Source organism: Mesocricetus auratus, unplaced genomic scaffold (genome assembly GCF_017639785.1).
Source record: "Mesocricetus auratus isolate SY011 unplaced genomic scaffold, BCM_Maur_2.0 Super-Scaffold_100013, whole genome shotgun sequence".
Classification (NCBI taxonomy): domain Eukaryota; kingdom Metazoa; phylum Chordata; class Mammalia; order Rodentia; family Cricetidae; genus Mesocricetus; species Mesocricetus auratus.
This window is the reverse complement of record NW_024429196.1, coordinates 36,664,397-36,686,072: the sequence shown is the minus strand read 5'-3', so window position 1 is coordinate 36,686,072 and position 21,676 is coordinate 36,664,397. Positions and strand designations below refer to the sequence as shown.

General features: G+C 42.8%; 1 protein-coding gene and 1 long non-coding RNA gene across 2 annotated transcripts in view; one reads left to right on the top strand and one right to left on the bottom strand.

Annotated features, from left to right (window-relative positions):
• Positions 1–1,259: 1,259 nt before the first annotated feature.
• Zp4 (zona pellucida glycoprotein 4) lies at positions 1,260–8,824 on the bottom strand (the record flags this gene model as incomplete). The annotated part of the gene is given in 12 exon segments (NM_001281648.1): positions 1,260–1,468; positions 1,777–1,893; positions 2,955–3,033; positions 3,351–3,498; positions 3,570–3,759; positions 4,185–4,315; positions 5,220–5,317; positions 5,785–5,972; positions 7,036–7,194; positions 8,090–8,192; positions 8,263–8,384; positions 8,616–8,824. Coding segments are annotated over 12 exon segments (1,632 nt in total). The 3' UTR covers positions 1,260–1,361.
• Positions 8,825–8,946: 122 nt separating this feature from the next.
• Positions 8,947–21,676, top strand: part of LOC110341191 — a 74,821-nt gene continuing 62,091 nt past the window's right edge. The window contains exon 1 of the long non-coding RNA XR_002383069.1: positions 8,947–9,146. This is a non-coding gene — a long non-coding RNA (uncharacterized LOC110341191). The remainder of the gene's footprint in view (positions 9,147–21,676) is intronic.

Genomic DNA, 21,676 nt, shown 5'->3' with positions numbered 1-21,676 from the left:
GTACGAGGGCAAAAGTGAGCAGTGAACTTAGTTTAGGTAACATTTTTTCTGGAGTTTTGTCCATTGCATTTAACAGATTTAGGCTATAAAGTATTTTAACTTAAACTTCACCTATGTGTTATATTCATTTATCCCAGTTAGCCTGAAGTAACTGTTCACATGAAATGCTTCTTGGTAGCTTCCTGTCAATGTCCTCAGTTATAATTCTGTTAAGATTTTATATATATAAATACGGCACACACATGTATATGAATGAACAGTCAGGGAATATACTCAGTTGATGGGGTGTTTACCCCGAATTCACAAAGTTCTGAGTTCTATCCCCAGCAAGGCAGAAATGGGATGGTGGCACTTGCCTGTAATCCCGGAATTTTAGACTAAGAGGCAGGAAGATTAAGAGTTTATGGTGAACCTTGGCTATATAAAGTTAGACGGCAGCCTGAACAAAAAACTGAAGAACTCTAACATCTGATAGTAGTACACAGTATTTGTTACTAATGTTCACAAATGCTGGTCTTCAGAAGCTAACATGGGCACTTGCAGCTATGGGTATTCTTGAAATTGATATATTTTCACTTTGTTTTGCCTACTTGAGATGGCCAAGGTGAGTCAGTTTTAATCAGACAAATTGACCTTTATTACTGCCACAAATACCCTGGTTCTTGCCCTAGGATTAGAAACTGTAGTAGTTAAAATCTGTAGTAGTTAGAAATACAACTGTAAGTCTTGATTAGGATTTCTTAAGTCACCCTCTAGAAGTCCGGATGGTTGCTTTTTAGGGGTACTGTTAGGCTTCAAGCCCATGGCTTTGAACAGAACAGGCAGGTGCTCCAACAAACAGATCTATTTTTCTATTTTTTTTAAATGACAGGACAGGGTCTCTTATATAGCCTAGTCTAGCCTTTAACTTGTCATCTTGGGAATCCCATGTGCTATGATTACAGATATGCACAGATGTGGCCTTTCAGCCCCTCTTGTGACCTGCTGGCTGTCCCCTTAAAATCCAAAACCCAGAACTCCTAAAGAGTCATGGATGCCCAAAGGCTAGTTCTCTCTGCTTGAAAATTCTTATAGCTCAAGCTTATTAAACCTTGTCAAGATATTTAGTTAGGTATGTATGTGTAAACCCACCTCCATGAATTGTATTCTATCAAAACATTGTTCTGCTTAAGTGAGAGAGCTAAAATAAAAGGACAGCATGTTACTCTTTGCGCAGATGAGATACGATGCCTTCCCTAAGCGAGAAAAGTGAGATGCTCAGATAAGTAGAGGTGTTTATTCAGAATCAGATGATCTTCCAAATGACAAGCCCACTCCATACTGGGAATGTAAGCAGTTTTGAGACACTTAGTCTGGGTAATTCATCTTGCTTTTCTGATGGCCAGGTAGAATACTAACAAGATGGAAATGATGATCGTGATTGCCGAAAGTCCTACAACCCACAGAGCAGGGGAATTCATGGGGGTGCCTGTAGAGTGGAAAGGTGGGTTAGTGTATGCTGATTTAGCCCAAGTCATTCTAGATCTTGAGAGAAGCAAGTAGTCTTCTATAGGAATGGTGATTTCTTTTGGGGGAAAACATACACTAAACAGTAAGGAACAAGGCAAGAAAGCAACTTTTAAGGATAAGGGGAATAATAGCATCTTGCTATGTACCAAGGCTGTCCTTGAACTTGAAGACATCCTCCTGCCTCAACTTTCCACATGCTGAGATTACAAGCATCCAAGATTGTAACTAGCTAGGAAGTAGCTGGTAGTTTGATATCTTCCCACTTACTTGAATATCTATGAAGCATGTCTGCAGGGTCCTTGGTAGCTTGCAGGAGGATCACAGGGCCCTTGCTGGATATCCTGGCAGTGTTGTTTTTAAAATAAAGCTCAGATTTTCTTCTTCCTGATGGAGAGATGAAAGGCTTTAATTTTTTGGAAATTTTAACTTGTATACGTGACTCAAGAGTGAGCCAAGGGACTAAAGCACACAGCCAAGTCCATTGATGCGAATATCTCCATTCCACACCATATAAAATCCTTTTGTGTTAATACAAACCCAATCAAGTCTAAGATTTTCTGTTTAACTCTATGAAAGTGTTATTTCAGTTCACCAAGAGTTGGACATAGATAATTGCTTTCAATGATCTTACAACTAGCATCTTCTCTTAGGAAGAACACAGACAGTGGCATTCAGTTGCTTTTATATTCCAGAGGTTATATGTTCAAACAGGAAGTGAGGACACAGCTGGTGTAATCCTACATGTATTGTCAATTAAGTGATCTGGAAAAGGTCAATCTATTGTCTTTACAAGTGGGAATAAAGGACATAATAAGAATTAACTTGTATTTGTGTTTTACACCATGACTACATTGAATTACTAAGTAGGTTTTTTTTGGTAGAAAATGTCTAAAGATTAAAGGATCTTTAATCATGATTTAGAGACTAGCCAAGTGAAAGTGAGTGGATCAAGTAGAACATCTAGGTTTATAAGGATGTCTGGATCCAGCCATCTCCAGAATGTACTGTCTCTCTGTGTATGGTTCTTCTGCCTTTGTACCACCAGGGAACATTGAAGACCTGCATTCAGGTAGGTCAGGACATCTACTTCGGAGAACAGGCCAGATGTAAAAGGAAAAAGTTGACAAGTGGCTGACTGAGGAAATAGCTCAGTCAGTAAAGTGCTTGCTATGCAAGCATGAGGACTTGAGTTTGATCCCAGAACATATGTTTTAAAAGTCTGGATCTGATACTGTATGCTAGCCAACTCAGACACCTGTTGGGCCATACTTAGCTTCTGGTTCAGTCAAATTTTGTATAAACTGAATTATAGGTTTTTAAAGTCCCAAGATTCTGCCAATCTAGTCTCAGCTCTGTTCCTGTGCATAGTCAGTATTGAGGAAAGTTAAGTTTCATTAATGAGAATGAACTCTTTAGGTGTGATTGTAAAGAGCTAAGGTACTCACTCCTGGAAGCAGGACAGATTGCCTTGCAGGATGGTGTCCCAGCAGGCTGGCAGACCAATGCACTGCAGTGCAGGTATACCTGGAGGTTGACAGGTCAATTTCACATTGTAGACATCTTCCAGATCAGACATCTCCCAACCCCATAACTCATCTCTCCAAAAGGTTGATAAAGTGTTATGGCCACGTGTCTAACTTAGTGTGTCACAATGGTGTTGAAAAAACAATCCAGCTGACAGATGGCACTCATGTTCTTGGTACCAGCTCAAAGCTGCCCTCAACACTAACAGCCAGTGTCAAAGCTCAAAGAGCCACCTTAGAGAGGTGGTAGAAGGATAAACAGTCCTAAGTACTGGGGATCTCAAGATTTTACAAGGGATGCAGAAGGAGATACCATACCTGTCCAGCAAAACTCTGCCCCTTCCTGATAGCATTTGTGAAGCTGAAGGTAGAGATGCTGAAGCGTTGGTGATGAGAAGGAAAGGGCCTTGATGCTTTCTGGACATTGATCCTTCTGGTCTGATAGTTGTCTCCAGCATATGGGCATCTAAGCCAAGAGACATAGTCAGGATGGGCTTATTTTGTGGAGGCACACAGGTCCATGGAGGACCCACTTACCCCTTCACTAGGATTGGCCATTGTGGTTGAAGAAAAGGGTTAGGGCCAGATGTGGCCCAGCATTGCTCTAGCAGTAACTCCAAGGAGGGGTCTGTTCTGTGAAGGATGGAGACCTCAACATAAATAGGATCCTGGAGAAATTTCACCAATGGGTAGTCTTCAGCACCATAGTAAGAGCCATAGGTTTCATCTGCAGAAAGAAAGCCAGAATTAAAACAGGATGGGGGGGGGGGCAGGTACCTTAGTATGTAAAATACCAGCCTGTAAAAGCATGCAGATCTGAACTTGACCCACAGAACCTATGTGAAAAGACCAGGATTGATGGTCTGTGCTTATAATCCTAAAGTTGGCAAAGCAGAGACAACACTCCAGGCCAATGAGAGATCCCACCTCAGAAAATAAGATGGATGGAACTCTGACCTCTACATACACACACACACACACACACACACACACACACACACACACACACACACACACACAGTAAAACTATTATAAGCAGAGCTAGGAAACTATGTTACTAGGAATAGCCTCAACTCCTAAATACTTATACAAGTGTCTTGTTACAAAGTTAGTAACGTAGATTTCAGGTGGGATTCACCAAGGAATGCTTACCCTTGGCAATCTGAAGCTCGAGAGAGAGGGACCCAGGCTGGGTCTTAGGAAGGGGTGGTGGGAGAGTCAGCACTTGCATGTTAATTGGGGATGTGTTGCTGAGAACAGAGTAGCTGCAGCTGACTCGGAGCCTGCAGGAAAAAGATTTTAGTAGCATGGGTGTGCTGGCCTCTCCTGCTAATTTGAACTCCAGAGGATCAAGTGGTAGGTGACTTTCAAGTTCATAACTAAATCAAAAGTGGTTTCTGCCCTTAGAACTATTTCTGTTGTTACTATTCCAATAGAACCAATGTATGAATTGGTGAGGAAAGAAACAAGTGTGCTAGCCAGGCATGGTGACACATGCCTTTAATCCCAGCACTTGGGAGGCAGAGGCAGGCAAATCTGAGTTTGAGGCCATCATGGTCTACAGAACCAGTTCCAGGATAGCCTCTAAAAGCTACAGAGAAACCTCAATGCCCATCTACCCCCACCCCCCCCCAAAAACAAGGGTATTGCATGAGATGGGTGACTAGTGCAAAGCAGGTAATTATTGAATGTCTTTACAGGTGAGCAGATATGAAAATAGTTGTCAAGAAAGCCAGATGGGAGGTGCTCCATGGAGACTCCATGCAAGGACAAGCCTAAGGTTGGAGAAGTTGAGAGCATCAAGTGTTCAGAGACGAGAACACAGGTGTTATCTCACAGGGCTCTCAAGCCTAACATAGTACTTTGTTTTAATCTACAGCAGTGAATCTCAAGTGTGAGACCTGGGGAGTCAGGACTGAAAGGAATTCTTTCAGCCGTAACCTAGACAAGGTAAAAAGGAGGGGGCCCGGGTGAGAAACATTACCTCCATGAGGTAGAAGGTCTATGAGGAGGAGATCAAGTTGGGAGCAGAGACCCAGTTATGGAGTAGTCTGCATGAGTGACAAGCCAAAGAAGCAGGCAGATTCACCTATTGCTGAGAAGTATTCTGTAGGCTCAGTTTACCCCCAGGAGTCGTGCCTTGTGAAGAAAAGGTCTACTGGCTATTCTGGTCAAAATCGACTCTACCTGAAGATGCTATCTCGGGTAATAGAGCCATTGCCCCAAGTTCTCACATCCTGAGTGGCCAATAGTTCATTTTCATACACGACCTGGTCTCCAATGACCTGTCCAATGGGTAAAGAGAAATTGTCACTTCAATCTGTTGCCCAGACCAAGTTCTTAGTCACATTCTATTTTGTATCCTATTCTGATTCCCTACAGATAGGCAGAGGGTCCTGTTGATGATTAACTTGGAAAGCATGTCTTAGGTTCAATGCAGAACCAAGAAATGAGGAGATGATTTCAGTACTGAGCTTAGGCAAATGGACCACCGTATCCAAGTCGGCATCCTCCTTACGGTTACCATAGATCCTGGAGTGAGAGATATCTCCTTATATTTATTCCCTACAGAATGGTGGAGGAAAGACTTGACCATAGGAGACGTGTCCATCCTCTAAGCAAGGCCATTTGCCCCAGAGACTGTTCTAGACACCAGGCAGTGGTCAGGACTGGTCTTCCCGACTATAATATCTTGTCTCCCAATCACTAGGGCACTGCTTCTACCCAGATTTCCCAGAGGCAGTTTTCTCACCCGCCTTGTGGTCCCACAGGAAGTAAATGGAAATTGGAACAGGGCAAAGGTGGGTGTTGCCATCACAGGGTCACATCCACTGTCACTCCTGACAACCAAGTGTAGTGAATCCAAGTTCAGAGGTGGTGAGGTCACATTCCTGGACACAGCAATGGAGAAGCTGCCCTCTCTGCTACACTGGGAGGTCACTGGAACACCAGAGATGGGTGAGGTCAGGGAACTCCTGAGATGGAACCAGGAGGACCTATGTTTAATATCTCAGTTGCTTCAGATGCCCTCACACTGATGACCTGGAAACAGGCTTCCAATGGCTATGTTCCCTAGGACCTTGCCTTAGGTTTCCTAGTTAAATGGTCAAGTGTCCCCAGGAGCAGGTGGCAGATTTGAGCAGGAAAGGGCTTCTCTGGCTGCTTCCTGGCTTGCGTTTTCCACCCTTTCCAAAAGGTGAAGAGGTTCCTGGTTCCATTCCAGGAAGAGTTAGTTCTCACTTAAATTCCAACTTTGCAAATCACAGGGGAAGCTGCATGGCGAAAAGCTCTTGATGGATGGCTCAATAGAACCTAGAGCCCTGAGGCAAGGCTGTTCTTTAGCTACACCTGCATTTGTAGGGCAGGTGTGTGAATGCCTTCCTTCATCTACTACTTACAGCTGGGCTCTGGGTGTTTAATGTGCTAGAAAACCTTCAATCTTGATATGGGGCCTGTGAATAATCACTTGGTGATTCTCTGAATACTTAGAGGTGATTCATTCTAAACAGTCAGACTACTAAGCCACCTAAATGGCTGCTCCTTGGGAAATAAGTTTATCAATTAGTAAGTACCTGTCACATGTAATTTCTTAATGCCCATGCAGGTTTACTTTGTGTTTGATATCTAGAATATTTGTGAAAGGATATTTATGAAAGGCTATAGGAAGTTCTAGTTCTAGCCGGGTGTTGGTGGCGCACGCCTTTAATCCCAGCACTCGGGAGGCAGAGGCAGGCGGATCTCTGAGTTCAAGGCCAGTCTGGTGGACAAGAGCTAGTTCCAGGACATCCTCCAAAGCCACAGAGAAACCCTGTCTTGAAAAACCAAAATAAATAAATAAATAAATAAATAAATAAATGAAAGTTCTAGTTCTAGGCAGAATTACCCATTCACTATCAAGCATTTGCTTTTTTACTTGCTGGCTGAATAAAGCTTTTCCTGCTCTGGTGTCACCAGAAATCACTAAGCCCCTTTTTCTCAACTGATTTGAGATGGAAGCAAGTACCTGTGTTTCCATAGTAACAGTAGCCCACCTCTTCCTCTTCAGCGATGTAGCAGCAACCCAGCTTGTCACAGTCTCCTTGAGAGATGGGCAAGGGAGCACAGAGAAGCCTTTCTTTTACTGGCACAGGATTGCACACTTCAGTACTCAGAGTGTTTGGGCCTGGATATAGAGAAGGGAAGGGGAATTCAAGCTAGACAGCAGCGTGGTCCAAGTAAACCATGGGCTTTCAACTCCAGAACATCCAGACCACCTCAATAGGCCTGTTGACTCTACTCACTATAGATTAAATGCCAAAGGAAAAACAATGTTGAGTCACCTTGTCAGTCTCCCAAAATGCGATCCCTACTGAGAAAAACATTCTCCCTATGTAGGAGCAGGGAGGCTCTTCACATGGTTTCCAGTGAGTACCTTTCTGGCTTTTTGGAGGGACCTATCAAGCTTCGCCATGGGTAATCCCACAGGAGCTTTTCAAGCCATAGGACTTCCAGCAGATTTGAGCCTGTGACTCATTTGGTATATATCACCAATCCCTATCTGGGTTACCAGATAGTGGCAAGAGAGAATGAAGTTTGAATCTGTCCTAATCACGATAAAGGGTTCTCAGACCACCAGGGAAGAATTGTCTCGTTTCTTAGTTAAAGGATCAAGTGGCCCCAGCTGCAGGTGGAAGACTGCAGCAGGAGAGAGCTTCTCTGACTATTTCCTATAGCTGGCTTGCGTTTACACCCCTTCCAAAAGGTGGGGAGGCTCCTGGTTCCAGCAAGAGTTAGTTCTCATTTAAATTCCAACTTTGCAAATCACAGCCAAAGCTATTTGGTGAGAGGCCCAGGAGAACCTGGAGCCCTGGGTCAGGAAATCAAGTGACACATCTAAACTAACCATGCCCAGCCTCAGCTGGAGTCTTCCTATAGTTACTTTTCTTAAGGGATGACATGGAGGGAAGAGTCGTTCTTAGGGTTAGTTGTTAATGCTACCTGGAGTACACAGGAGGAGCCAGCCCTAGAACACCCTTTAGGCAGGACCCTCCCCTAGCGCGAATGCGTTCTACACTTACCTTGACGATCCAAAGGGCATTTAAGCAGTCTCTTCCTTGCCCCTGGCATATGTTCAGTTACATTCACGTCTTGCACTCCAACTTCCATGACATAGTGGGAGCTCTGAAGAGACAGTAATAGTGATCAGTCTGGCTGGTGGTAAGAAGAACTCTGATAGCTGGGGTCTACTTACGCTCATAGTGACATAGCAGCCATTGTAGGTAGCTTCTAACACCAGAGAGTCACCAGGACTGTCCATCACCCACGTACCACAGTCAGAGTCATTCTTTAGCCTGTGTGGCAGCCCTCGGCTATCTAGGGCAGGTAGAACATGAGAAGCACCATGGTTAATCATCAGTGAACAACCAGCCACACCACTTGACCCTAACAGACTTCACCACTCTGAAAAACACAAGACGAGGTGGGTTTGGAAGTGGCACAGTTTTGACTGGGCATTCTGTAGGTAGGGGTTGTGGAGATTTTAAAAGAAGGAATGGGTCAAGGCAGGAAGTTTATGAGTAGATAACCTGGTTGAGTCTGACTTACCCCAAGCTGTTAACACAGGACTCTCTGCCTCCAGGCTGAGGTTCACAGTAAACTGGAAGCTCCCTAGCCCACAGTGGAGCACACCTGGCAGCTCAGTCACATGCTGCCCACTCAAAGGAGGACAGAATGGGAAACACAGGAAGATGCCTGGAAGGAGCCACAGAGTACTACTCAGAGTCCGGCTAGCCATTCTTCTCCTCCACTAGCCCACATCCACCAAGAGAGGAGAGCTCTTTATATGTGTCAGGAAAGTTTCGTTTGGCGCCAATATCTTTATAGCCTGCAGGTGGAGAGACTTTGAAAAGGATGATTTCTTCCTTCTGGGGGGCACGGTGTACAGATGCATCCCATTAAATATTTAATCTCCTGGGCTCCAGAGCTGGGCTGACATGTTCCCTTTGGCCAAAAGCAGGTTTCTCGGGTTAGCTGCATGCAGCACTTGTTCTGCTAGTTTGTCTTCAAAAGAAAGAGATGGAGCGCCTTCTAGAACGTGTCATATTCGAGTGGGGATCCTAGCTGCATTGGCTCCTGGTAAGTGATGAGTGATGGGAACTGGAAACTGAGAACTGGGTAGCTTATTGCCTCTTTGAATTTTGGGATTCCTACCTGGAAAACTGAGAATGATCGTCAGGGCAGTACAGTTCTTAAGGATGCCCTGGGACACTTAGGTCAAATATAGGGTACCATACTTGGTCAAGCAGGAAGAGTACAGACAATGTTCTTGAGCTGAGGTTAGCTTCTTTAAACACCCATCTTCTTTTCCCCTCTGGTTTTAACATTTAATTGGAAGTCATTCTACAGTTGGTTCTAAGTCCCAGGATCCTTTAACCCTGATTCCTGAGTTAAGCTGGTTTAGAACTTTGTCTTGTATTCAGAGATAATCCCATCATGGTTCTATAATCTATAATCTCAGCACTCTAGATGTGGAAACAGGGGAACAGGAAAATCCAAGGTCCTATTTGGGTACATATCAAATTGGCGTCTTGCATGGACTATACGAGATCCTGTCTCAAAGAAATGTCCAAGCGATGGAGGGAAAATTAGAGGATTATGTGAGCCAGTTTGTAACAAAAGAATATGACTCCATCTGCTTTCCTGTGTGGGAGGATTGTTCTGAGGGAAGACGGAAGTCCTTCTGTGAGTCTTGTCAACAAGTCAGAATGAGGGGGCATCCAGAGTCACATGGAGGTTATGAGTCCCATCACCAGGCTCTTGTTTCAACCCTCTATCTCTGCACATATTCACAGGATGTTCTGTGAGGAGCTGTTCTGTGGTGCAGCACTTGTTCCATTCTGGCTTTGTCTCTGCTGTCCTGCTTGATTTCATCCCTGCTGTGATGACTACCAGGGGTGCAAAGCCATCCTTCTCTGTCACAGGGCTAGGAGGCCAGCTAGTTAGCCTGACTTCTAGAGGGATGTTTGCATATATTAGTCTTAATCTCTATCTCTCTGTCTCTCTTTCACTGTCTATCTCTCAATAGAAAAAGATTATGAAAGAAAAGAGTAATTTCAATTGACAAAGAAAACGGGAACTAAAATTCAAGACTTTGTGGTGAGAATTTAATGATAGGGTGTATGGGACACATGCCTCCCCCATCCCTTATGCTCATCTACCCAAATGGGTGGGCATGTTGACTTTGCAGGTAACAGTAAATTCTGAGCACTATCAACCAATGGACTGTCTCCCAGCATTACTTTTATTGTCATACAAGCAGGCAATTATCACAGCCTCTAAATGGGACATTTAAAACGCTAACAGGAAGGGAAAGACCCTTAACCCTAGAGAGTTCAAGAAATTTACATTTGGCTCATAGACATGGTGGGCCTTTCCTGCCCACTTATTTCTGAAATTCCTCCTCCAGGCTCCTGTGCAGCACAGGGAAGGCAAAAACCATAAGACTGATTATTGGCCACTAGGTAGGCCTTTGATGGGCAAGGGTGACTATAACATCACCAAGCTATTGGTGTTGTTTTTGGTAGTAACAGTTGATTTTATATGTATTCTCCAAAGAATCAGGGACTCTATTTGTGTTCTTTAACATTTTCTCAAAATCAAATAGATGTCTCTCACTCTCTCCCTGCCATTGTAGTTTGAGAAAGACTGTCCATTTCTCTGAATACAAAGGCTATTTAATGTTGGAGGATGATATAGAGATCTCATGTTTAATATGTCTGATGCCAAGGTGTGTGTGTGTGTGTGAGAGAGAGGGGGCACCCCTGGGGGATTCAGAACAACAGTTAATTGACATGCAGTAGAGGATACTCAGGGTGTGAGCTCAAGGTGTCTGCAGGACCACAGTGAACTACTGAGGAGAGGCTGCTTCTGTGTCTTCCAGCTCTCTAGCTGCCCGTAGCCCTTGGCTTCCTTGCAGACATTGGCTCCCATCTCTTGTTTCAGATGCCATACTCCCTGTGTGTCTTCATACTGTCCCCCATCTGTGTTTGTCTCTAGGTCCAAATGGCCTTTTAATGGAAACTGTGGACATTGGTCATATTGGACTAAGATCTACTGTGATGATTTCAGTTTTTGTTAGAATATGTATAAAAACCCTATTTCCAAATAAGGAAGGCCACATTCTGAGTCTTTGTGCTCCAGGATTCAACATATCTTCATGGAGGGTGGCACAATTATATGTTATCAGGGTTGGGGGCTGAGAAAAAGGGAAAGTCAAATAATAATGAAAGTGTCATTTCTTTGTTGAAATTTCCACCTTGACTGCACCAAGGGGATTGTAATTTCTTTTCTTTTTGAGGGAGGGACCAGTTTTTTTTTTCAGTTTAAATTTAGATAAGAAACAAGGTTGCTTCACAAGTCAGTTCCAGGTCCTTCTCCCTTTCCCTCCCCTCCTCCCGTGCCCTCCCCCCAACCCCTCCATTATCTCCTCATTTCCCCAGGGAGGGTGAGGCCCTCCATGGGGGTGTCCATAGTCTGTCATTTCATCCAAGGCAGGGCCTAGATCCTTCCCCAAGAGTTCAGGGTGAGAGTGCACCTCACATTGTTGGATGGGCATCCAAAGTCCATGTGTATACTCAGGATGAGTACTGATCTGCTGCCCAAGGCTCAATAGATTACCTAGGCCTCCTCACTGATACCCACATTCAGGGGGTCTTGATCAGTCCCATGCTGGATTCCCAGGCTGATGCCTGGGATTCAAGAGTTAACCTTTGTCAGGTCCTAGATGTCCCTTAACCGAAGAGTGGATAGAGAAAATGTACATTTACACAATGGAATACTATTCAGCAGAAAAAAACAATGGAATCCTGAGATTCGCAGGCAAATGGATGACACTAGAAGAAACCATCCTGAGTGAGGTAACCCAGTCACAAAAAGAGAAACATGGCCTGTACTCTCTCATATATGGATTTTAGACATAGATCTGGGGAGTGCCAGCCTACAATCCCATGGCCAGAGAGTCTGGGAAACAGAACCTTTATTCAGTGGCTGATCGAAGAAGAGGCAGACTCCCTCGGTTAAGTACTGAGCTGAACTCAAGAAAGCCAGTAACAGAGAGGGAGGACTGATGACCAAAGGGATTAAGACTGGGCTGGATTAACCCCCAGAAACAGATGACCTGACAAAGGGAGGGACCAGTTTTACACCCAATGGACACTAAGTAGGTTGGGACTAAAGTTAGAGGTTAGTGAATTACGGATGGTTCAAGGATAGGGAATTTGGAGGAAAGGTGGTCAATTTTTTAAGTTTACAACCGCTGAATTTTCTCAGTTTTGCTCTGAGCTAGCTGGGCTTAGCCAGATGTTTCAAGACATCTGACATACCATGTATCTTATCCTGATCCAGCTTGTTTTCAGTATTCCCCTGTTTTAACCACGCTGTGGCCACTTGCCTTTGTGGCCTGCTGTCAGTGGCATCTTGGTGTCTCTGTTTGCCCAGTTGTTCTCCTCCCCTTGGGACTCAGGTTAAAGGGGACACTCCTGAGATCAAAGCACCAGGATCACCTGGGTGCTTGTTTGAAATGCAAAGTTTGGCCCTTACTTCAGGTGACTCAAATAGAAACTAATGTGGGGTTGGAGCCCGTGAGCTTCCAGGTGATCTGGATCCCATTCCTTCTGTGGAATGCAGAATGTGGCGAGGGTGGGCGGAGCTTTCCTGCAGGTCTCACCTGGGAGGCCTCTGCCCACTCCCCCACAGGAGGTGAATACTGCTGAGTCAGCTTTTCTCCTCAGCCTCCCTGTTCCACTTGGAACTCCATTTTCCCTTTGAGACTGAGAGTTTGAAGATGGTTCAACTTCCCCTTTGTATTTGCTCCTCACTAACCTCATATACTAAGGCAGTATTGGTTAAATAAGTAAACTGTTGTTTTTTAATTTTAGACTTTTAATCACTTAGAAGATTTCATAAACAAAACAAACAACCCAAGAACAAAACAGCACTCTGGGGTTGGGTGTGTAGCTCAGTTGATAGGTTGCCTGCTCAGCATCTTAAGAGACCTTTTGTTGATCTCCAGTACTATACATACTGGCTTTCTGGGTACACACTTGTCCCTCCACCACACCACGGGTGGAGGAAGGAGGATCAGTAGTTAATTTTCAGCTTAGGCTACATAGGGCGTTGGAGGCCAGCCTGGGCTATAAGAGATCCTATCTCAAAAACAAAAAGTAAACAAACGCACAAACAAAATCACCTTGTGCTCTGCTTTCACATTTGCCAAGGACAACCTGTTTCATCCTGGCATGGGCACCCTGAGCACACATGGAACCACACTAAGTCTTGTTCGTGTCGCTTTCCATTTGAAACTATCTCTTCAGAACTTCTGGTCTCGCTGTAGGAACCTGAGAAAGCTGGCCCAGGGCACATGGCCTGTGGTGTCTGGGTTCTGGTGCTTTCCTGACCTCAGAATGAGTGCAAACCGCTCATGCTATCACCCTCGACCAGGGCAGTCTAGCTTCATCTTTGTTTGTCACCATGGACACACCTGAGAGCCTGTGCCAGCGTGTCAATCAATGCTGGTCTACTCTGCGTGCCTGAGATTCAAATACTATATCTTTATTTCCTTTTAAACTCTATAAACACTTATTATATAAATGAGAATAAGTAAAACAAAAAAACCCTTTTACCACATTTGAATTTTTTCTGAATTTCTTCCATTCATCTTGTTATCAATTTAAAATTTGATTGAGCCTTTATAAACACAAAGATGTTTATCACTGCTGTTTATATCTGGAGTTGATTTGTTCTCAGATTCTGTCGTCTCTGTGATGGTCTATTTCCAAATCCTTCATTTTGTTTTGGTTCCTTTTTTTCTTCCTGAAAAATGCCGTTTAACAATATTTCAGTAAGACCTTTGGGCCCTAATTTTACCTGGCCATGAGAATGACTCAGTGTTGGCAAAGTATAAAGTGAGGGTGCCTCTAAATTCTGAAGAAGCATTCCTGATGTTAGTTTTCGGGTTCATCTGTGATTGGGGCAATTCCAGTTCAAATAGCCTTGCAAGGCCTTTCCGGTACCAGTCTTTCCTGCGAGCTCACTGGGGCCTCTTCTGGTTTCCTTTGAGTGGCAGCCCACACCTGCTTCTCGTTCTGTGCATACTTAAACCATTGCAGGCAGACCTCCAGAAATAATGGAAATCATTGCAAAGGCAAATTTGACAAACAGCTGCAGAAAACTCTCTTGTGGATCTGAGGTGGAAATTGGCTATGGCGCTGGGTAATGAATGAATCCAATCTGGGTAAGAGACTGGGGTCATGCTTGTTAGAGTGCCCCACATCGTCACTGCTGAGAGCAAGACTCTGGCAAGGATTAAACATGGCACTTCAAAATGTCATTAGTGAAAAATTAATAATACAAAACATTTTTGAAGGGCAGGCAATCGTCTCACTTTTAATAGCAAAGGACAGTTCTAGGAAGTGCTCCTTGTTTTCTTTTTCCTCAAGTAGAAATGAGTACTGGCCCAGATGATCAGATCTCTCCCTTTGTCTCCAAATTGCAACGTGACACTGTGGATCATTTCATCTCAAATTGGGTTGGGCTGGCCTGTGACATGCCTTGCATTTCTCTGTAGTCAGTGGCAGAAGATTCTCCTTTGAAGGTTAAAAGAAGAAAAGAAGAAAAAAAAAACCAGCTTTTCCCTCTGTCTGTGTCTGTCCTTGTCCTGATGCACAATGTGAATTTGCGTGTAAGTGGAGGCCAGTGGTCAACCATAGAGGTGATCCCTCAGGCGCTGTCCGCCTTGTATTTATTGAAAGGATCTATCACTGGCCAGGAGCTTGCTAAATAGAGACTATGCTGGCTGTCCAGGGAGTCCTGTGATCTGTTGTCTCTAACTCTCTAGTTTGGGGTTATAACCATGAGTTGTCACACTTAGCATTTTTGTGTGTTCTAGGCACAAACTCAGGGCCCTATGCTTGCAAGACAAGCAGTATACTGACTGAGCTATCATGCCAGCTTCAAGAATGGCTGCTTCATGGTTGAAAATTAAAAGTTTTGAAGGTGGATCTTCTTTTTTTCAACAAAATTTGCCTTTAATAAATACTGTTGGATTTCTATTGTCTTCTTCCTTGCTTTTATATTTTTGGTAATTAGACTTACAACTCCCTTAGCTTACTAACAAATGTCTCAGTCATTGAGGGATATTTTTCCCTTTTCCTGTGTGTGTGTGTGTGTGTGTCTGTCTGTCTGTCTGTCTGTCTGTCTGTCCATGTGTGGCATGTAAGTGTGTAGTACATGTTTTTGTTTGTGGTATGTGTGCTTTGGGGGGCATATATACAGATTAATATGTATGCTTGAGTGTGTGTGTGTGTGTGTGTGTGTGTGCATGTATGCTTGTGTATGAGTGTGCATGTGGAATCCAGAGACTGATTTTGGGAACCATACTCTATTACTCTTCCACCTCATTCTTTCCACTTTCTGTCTTTCAATCAAACCTAAAGAGATCAATACTCACAAGCTTGCAAGTTCTGGGACACCCTTGTCCTCTCTTCTGAAGCAGGAATTACAGGCAGCTTACGATACCCTTTGGGCATTTACATTGGTTTCTGGGCCTTCATGCTTGTGCTTGTGACAATCATCACCCAAGGCACAGTTTTAAAGACACTTTTTTAAAAAATTTGCCTTGAAATCCTCAGCACCTATAGAAAATTCATCTCACTAAAGCTGTCTGCAGCTTCATCCTGTAGTCAGCATCTGTTACAAGGTGCTGCTTTGCTAGCACTAAAACAATCACAATAAAACCCAAAGGACAACTCTACACTTTGCACACTACATAAAAGCTCTAAGACCCATTGACTAATTGTAACTGAGAGGAGTATGGTGGTCTCATGTTTTCTTCATTAGAGGATGACTGACTTTGCTCAAACTGACTGAGAACAGGTGAGTGAGAAATGGGGTCAGAAAGTAGTTTTGACCATTTAGAGAGAGAGTCATACATAAGTGTTTAAGCAAACACAGTGACTCATTTAAACAATGCCAACACCATAGTGGGTTGTGATTTTAATCCTGGTATCTGGGAGGCTGAAGCACGAGGTTCTCTGTGAGTTCCAGCCAAGGCTACGTAGTGAAACTCTGAAACAAATTAAAAAGCAGTAAAACTATAGACATCACTGTGATATACTACATAACCAGACCTCAACATCAGGACTTTCAGAGGTGAAGTTGGAGTTAAATTCATGAGGTGACAACAGGTAGATTGTCTGAAGTTGATGAATGAACAACCAATGACAAATAATCAACAAACATGCAGTAGAAAATAGGCAGGTGGTACACAGGAGATGGCAAAGCCAGGCCTGGTGCAGAAGGGCTGTCTGTTGGGAGGCATTTCCTAGACAAGGCATATCAGATCCCATGTGTGCCAGCCTCTGGGTGTGGGGCTACAGGGATGAACACTGGGGTCACACATCAGACTCAAACCCAGCATGCAACTTTCCTAAGTCCTAACCTAAGGATTTATCATCTTTAAAGATCTATTTTACTTTTTAATTGTGTGTGTGTGTGTGTGTGTGTTCTTGTATATATGAGCATAGTTCCCTATCGAGGCCAGAAGAGGTCATGAGATCCCCTGTTCTGTCTGTAAGGGAGGCACTTGCTCCTAAAGACTGAGCCTTCTCTCCAACCCTGTAGCCAAGAGCAGATAGCCTCGGGCAGCTGCATCTACTGATGTATGCATAGGAATTATTGGTTAAGAGCCTTAGGTTTATGTTTGCCGAATGCTCTAGCTTCCTTTCTGTTGCTGTGATTAAACACTTATGCCAAAAGCAACTTGAGGAGGAAAGGGTTTATTTGGCTTTCACTACCTTATCACTGTCTATCAGTGAGGGAAGTCAGGGAGCAAACTCAAGCAGGAACCTGGAGGTAGGAACCATGGAGGTGCTGCTGGCTCCCTTTCTCAGCTGACTTTCTTACATGGTCCAGAACAACTTGCTAGGGATAGTACCATCCACAGTGGGCTGGGCCTCCTATCAATTAGAAATAAAAAAATGTCTTGTAGACAAAACCTCAGGCCAATCTCATGGAAACAGTTCTTTAACTGAACTTCCTTTTTTCCCAGCTGACTCTAGGTGGTATTAAGCTGTTAACAAAAAAGAAAAAAGTCAGGATAGGAAGATAGATATAAAACTGGATTTTGTTCTAACACGGAGAGCCATTGGTAAGTTGTAAAAATAAATAAAAGGATGGAAATGTTGGTGGTATTTCATGTAACCAAAGTTGTCAATAATAGGGAAAGCATTAGAAGTAAATGCAATTAAAACCAAGGCTACAGGAGAAGGAAGGTCTGTGTGTGTGTGTGTGCTCTTTCCATGGGTTTCTACATGGTAATGTCACTTTTTGAGGCTGTAAAGAATTAAATTTGGTCAGAAATTCCAAGTATTATTCCCAAGTCATCAAGCTCATTGCTCACACTTCTCTGATCCATCTGGAGCTTTCTCTTTTGCTGCTAAATGATGTGGCAAATTGATATTTCTGCAACAGCATGGAGGGGGAAAAAGCCTAACTTGTTTTTGATTTATGCACCAAATTTTCATGCTCTGGGCCATAGATAATTCAGCACTAGCAGGAAATGGAGAATGTATTCAAAGTCATGTGGGGATTGGGTTGAATGTTACTTGTTTGACTTTGGCAATGAGTGAGTAACTCTTGAGGTATAGAGTTGATGGGTATTTGCTTGTGTCACAAAGCACTAAATGACATTCACTTCCTTGCCCCAAGGAGAGCAGAGGTCATTCCAAAAGGTCATCTGGAAGGAAAGTGTTTTGTCTTGAGATTGAGAAAACTTGGTAGTTATAGCATCAACAAAACACATGCGGTCTTAAGTAAACAGTGTGTTCATGCTTGGCTTCTCCCATCTCATCAAGGTTGGCATATGAAACTTATCAACTAACAGTCCACCTTGAGTTAACATAATAAAATTCCCAAGGTTAAGTAATTCATAAAGAGGTCTATTTAGTTCACAGTTCTGGAGGACTGATGTGCTTGTACCATCGTTGATTTCTGACAAAGTCTTCATAGCAGAGGTTTAACATGGTAAGAGAAGAAGAAAGACAATAAGCCTAGAAAGATGAATTCTAAAACAATCCACACACAAGACGCAAACAGTGGAGCCTATTAAAGACCTAATTCAGGCACTAGAGTTTAAATCTAGTCCTTTGAGACAAATGTAAATAATTAGTCCCTTGAGGCACACATATGTTGGCGAGTACCTCATGAATTCAGTACTTTCTTTCAGTCCATACCTCTTCTCAACCTTGTTATTTGAGGACTGCTCAATCACATTGAAAGCATAGTCTTGACCAATGTGGTGTTAAATAGGTGATGAGGCAGTTATAACTTAGCATGTTTGCCTCTCTGGGTCTCAGTTTTCTCAGCTGTGAAATAAGAGAACCTTGTGGAGGATCATGAAAGTTCCTAATCTGCACTAAAGTCTTTAACACAAGCCTTGAGACAGTTCAGCTTATTTAATTATCATTTGCCTCATTCTGATGAAAATGCTATCTGTGGGTTGAGATGAACTAGAAAACCTTCCCACTGATGTTTTTCCATGATAAAAAGCCTGACTAAGATAACCTAAATTTAAAAAATAAAACTCACTTGTAAATACTAGTGAAGTATTTGCACAGAGGAGACAATATATGGACCAATAAACAAAATATTTTTCTTACATTTTTAAGAACTTACATTGTGTGTATGCATATACACAAGCATGTGTGTGACATGGCACATGCAAAGGTAAGAGGACAATTTGTATGAGTCAGTTATCTCCTTCCAACTGGGAACCAAATTCAGGTTGTCAGGCTTGGTGACAAGAGCCTATAGCTATTGAGCCATTTCTCTGGTCCAAAAATAAATTATTTTCTTAAATATAGGTTGATATGATCAAATGTTTAAGACATGACTCATGGCCTCAGTCTGTTTAGTTTTATTTTCTACTTAATTAAAAAATTCAATTTAGCCTTACTAGGTACCTGTACCACTATGAGGAAGTCAAGTAAGATGAAGGAAAGAGATACAGACTTTGTGCACATGAGGAGGCTTTAGAAATTCAGAGCAGGTATGCTGGTATATGGTGAGACACAGACTCAGTATGATTGACGTTGCTTTATTAATGTGTTCTGGGGTATATTTCTAGAGATAATATTTGTTGTACTGTCTTCACTAGAAGATTCAGAAGAGTGACTTGGGACTTCCCAAGGGAACTGAGTATTAGTCCCTGAGGATAGATGGTGTCCTGGGCAAAGCTAAAGTCTCTGGAGGAGAATAGGAGTCTTGGTGTCTGCTGTAGCCTCTTTTAGAAGGGTTGGTTTGGACAATTGCCTGGCTGGTAAAGATAGAGTCAGGGTAATTGTCCTTGGTATCCATGAGGGACTAGTCGAGACTTGAATAAAATGGCGCATACAATCTTTGTAAAAAACCTGACTTGTATCCCTAAGATACCTGAAATAATCTCTAGATGATTTACCTGTACATATAATACAATGAAAATAGGTGTTATGCACCCTTAGGAAATAGTGATGAGAATAATACCTGTATGTGTTTAGCACATATAAATTGTTACTAAAGTAGAACTGGGTACATAAAATCTATAATAAGGAGGCCACAGTATATTTAGTGTATTTGTTACATGGAATTCCTTATACAGAGAGAGGGCTGTGTACTCAGACCCTTTGTGACATGGAAACCTTCATAGAGAGGGTCACTGTTTACTCATATCCTTTTTTTATTTTATGTCTTTGAAGGAGAATATCCAGGGGATGGTTTTATGGCTTAGTAAAGTCTTTGCAATGCAAGACAAAGACCTAGTCCAATGTCCAGAATGCATGTGAGAAGTGTGGCATGGTGGCATCTACTTGTAATCCCATGTCCTCAGAACTTTTCTGTTGTGATAACACACCATGACCAAGGTAACCTATATTAAAAAAGGCATTTCATTTGGTTAGAGACAATGATTGCAGAATTAAGGAATTTCTGAGAACTCAAGTCTGTACTTAGTTGGTGTTTGAAGTTGTAAGCATGCCTAAACCAAGATCATAATGTGGAAGTGGATGGGGGTGGGGTGTTTAATTCCTGAAGAGTCGCCTTATCATGATACATTATTCAAGGAAACAAGCAAGAATGGCCTGGAAGTGCCGGGAAATAAAGGAAGCCTAGAGCAAAGCCCCCATAAAAGGAAGAGGCTATCAGTGGTGGGTTAGGGTAATGACTTGATGTTGGTTAAGGAGTACAAAGTTTCAGTTCCAGAGAATGAAAGGTCCTAGAAATTTAATGGAACTATAGTTCATAGTGTCACAATGTGCATTTAAAGTTTACTGGGACTACATCCCACATCTACAGTGTCATAACATGCATGAGGAAATTATAGACAGTGATGGGTATATCAATACCTGCAGTAATTGAGTTAGTAGGAATATGTACATCAAAGTATATCCCGCACAGATATTCAGCTTCAACAGAAAATGAAGTATTGTAGTTTCCAGCATTGCTTTTGTTTGGCATAAGTAAGTCCAGATCTCCTATGGCTGCTGTTCCAGAGACTTGGGAGCTGAGGTCCTTCATCTACTGAATATAGAAAACAGTGCAGACTTGGAGAATTTTGCTGTTTACCACTCCTGGCCAAGAAGAAGGGTCAATGGGAACCTTCTCTGACTGATGTGTGTTGATGAATGAATGAATGGATGGTCAGAAGAAATGTCAGTTGATAAGAGTGCTTGCAGGAAGCCCTGAGATCTATCAGTGCCTCATGAAAACAGGTGCTAGTAATCATAGCAGCCCCAGGAGGTAGAGGCAGGAGGGTCAGAAGTTTAAGGTCAATACATATCAAGTTCAAGGCCAGCCAGGATCACTGACTTTATTTTTAAATAAAATTCACATATATTCATTGAATGAAGATGAAGCAACTCAGAAATCAGTTTCTCTTGGACCCGAATTAAATGGAACAAGAGTTGCCTCCAAGTGTTTTCTTTTCCTCTCATTTAACAATTTTCCATTCGTGCAGAATAGACCTGTATTTTAAACTTCAAATTGTTTATTGTCTTAATGCAAATGTCCTGGAGTTAAGTTGGGGGCTGAAGAATCTATTGTTAATTCAAACTCATACCAGTACAGAATTACTTTCCTTGGCCAATACAGCAATTCTGTGATGAATTTTTAGTTGGTTTGCTGAAACCAGAAGATACAAGTCTGTGTATTGATATATTATTTATGATTTATTAAAGCTTAACTGATGATTCAGAAAAGCAAAGTCAGTCACAAGCCAGAGAAACCAGGCACACACCTTTAATCCCAGCAGTCAGAAGCTAGGAGGTAGTAATACACACCTTTAATACTAGGATTCAGGAGTAAGAGATAGATGGATCTCTGTTGAGTCCAAGTTGACCCAGAGCTACACAAGAGTTAATCCGTCTAAAAGAGAGTTATAGCTCATAACTTTAACCCCCAAATTAGGGAAGTATATAAGACAGAAGCAAGGTCTCAGAGAGGCATTCATTCTCCAGCTACACTGAAGATAGGAACATTAATTCTCCAGCCATGCTGAGGAGAGGATACAGTTTGAGGCTTGGTGAGAGCTTGAGGAGAGAGGACCAGCCCACTCAGTCTGAGGTAGAGGTAAGAAGCTA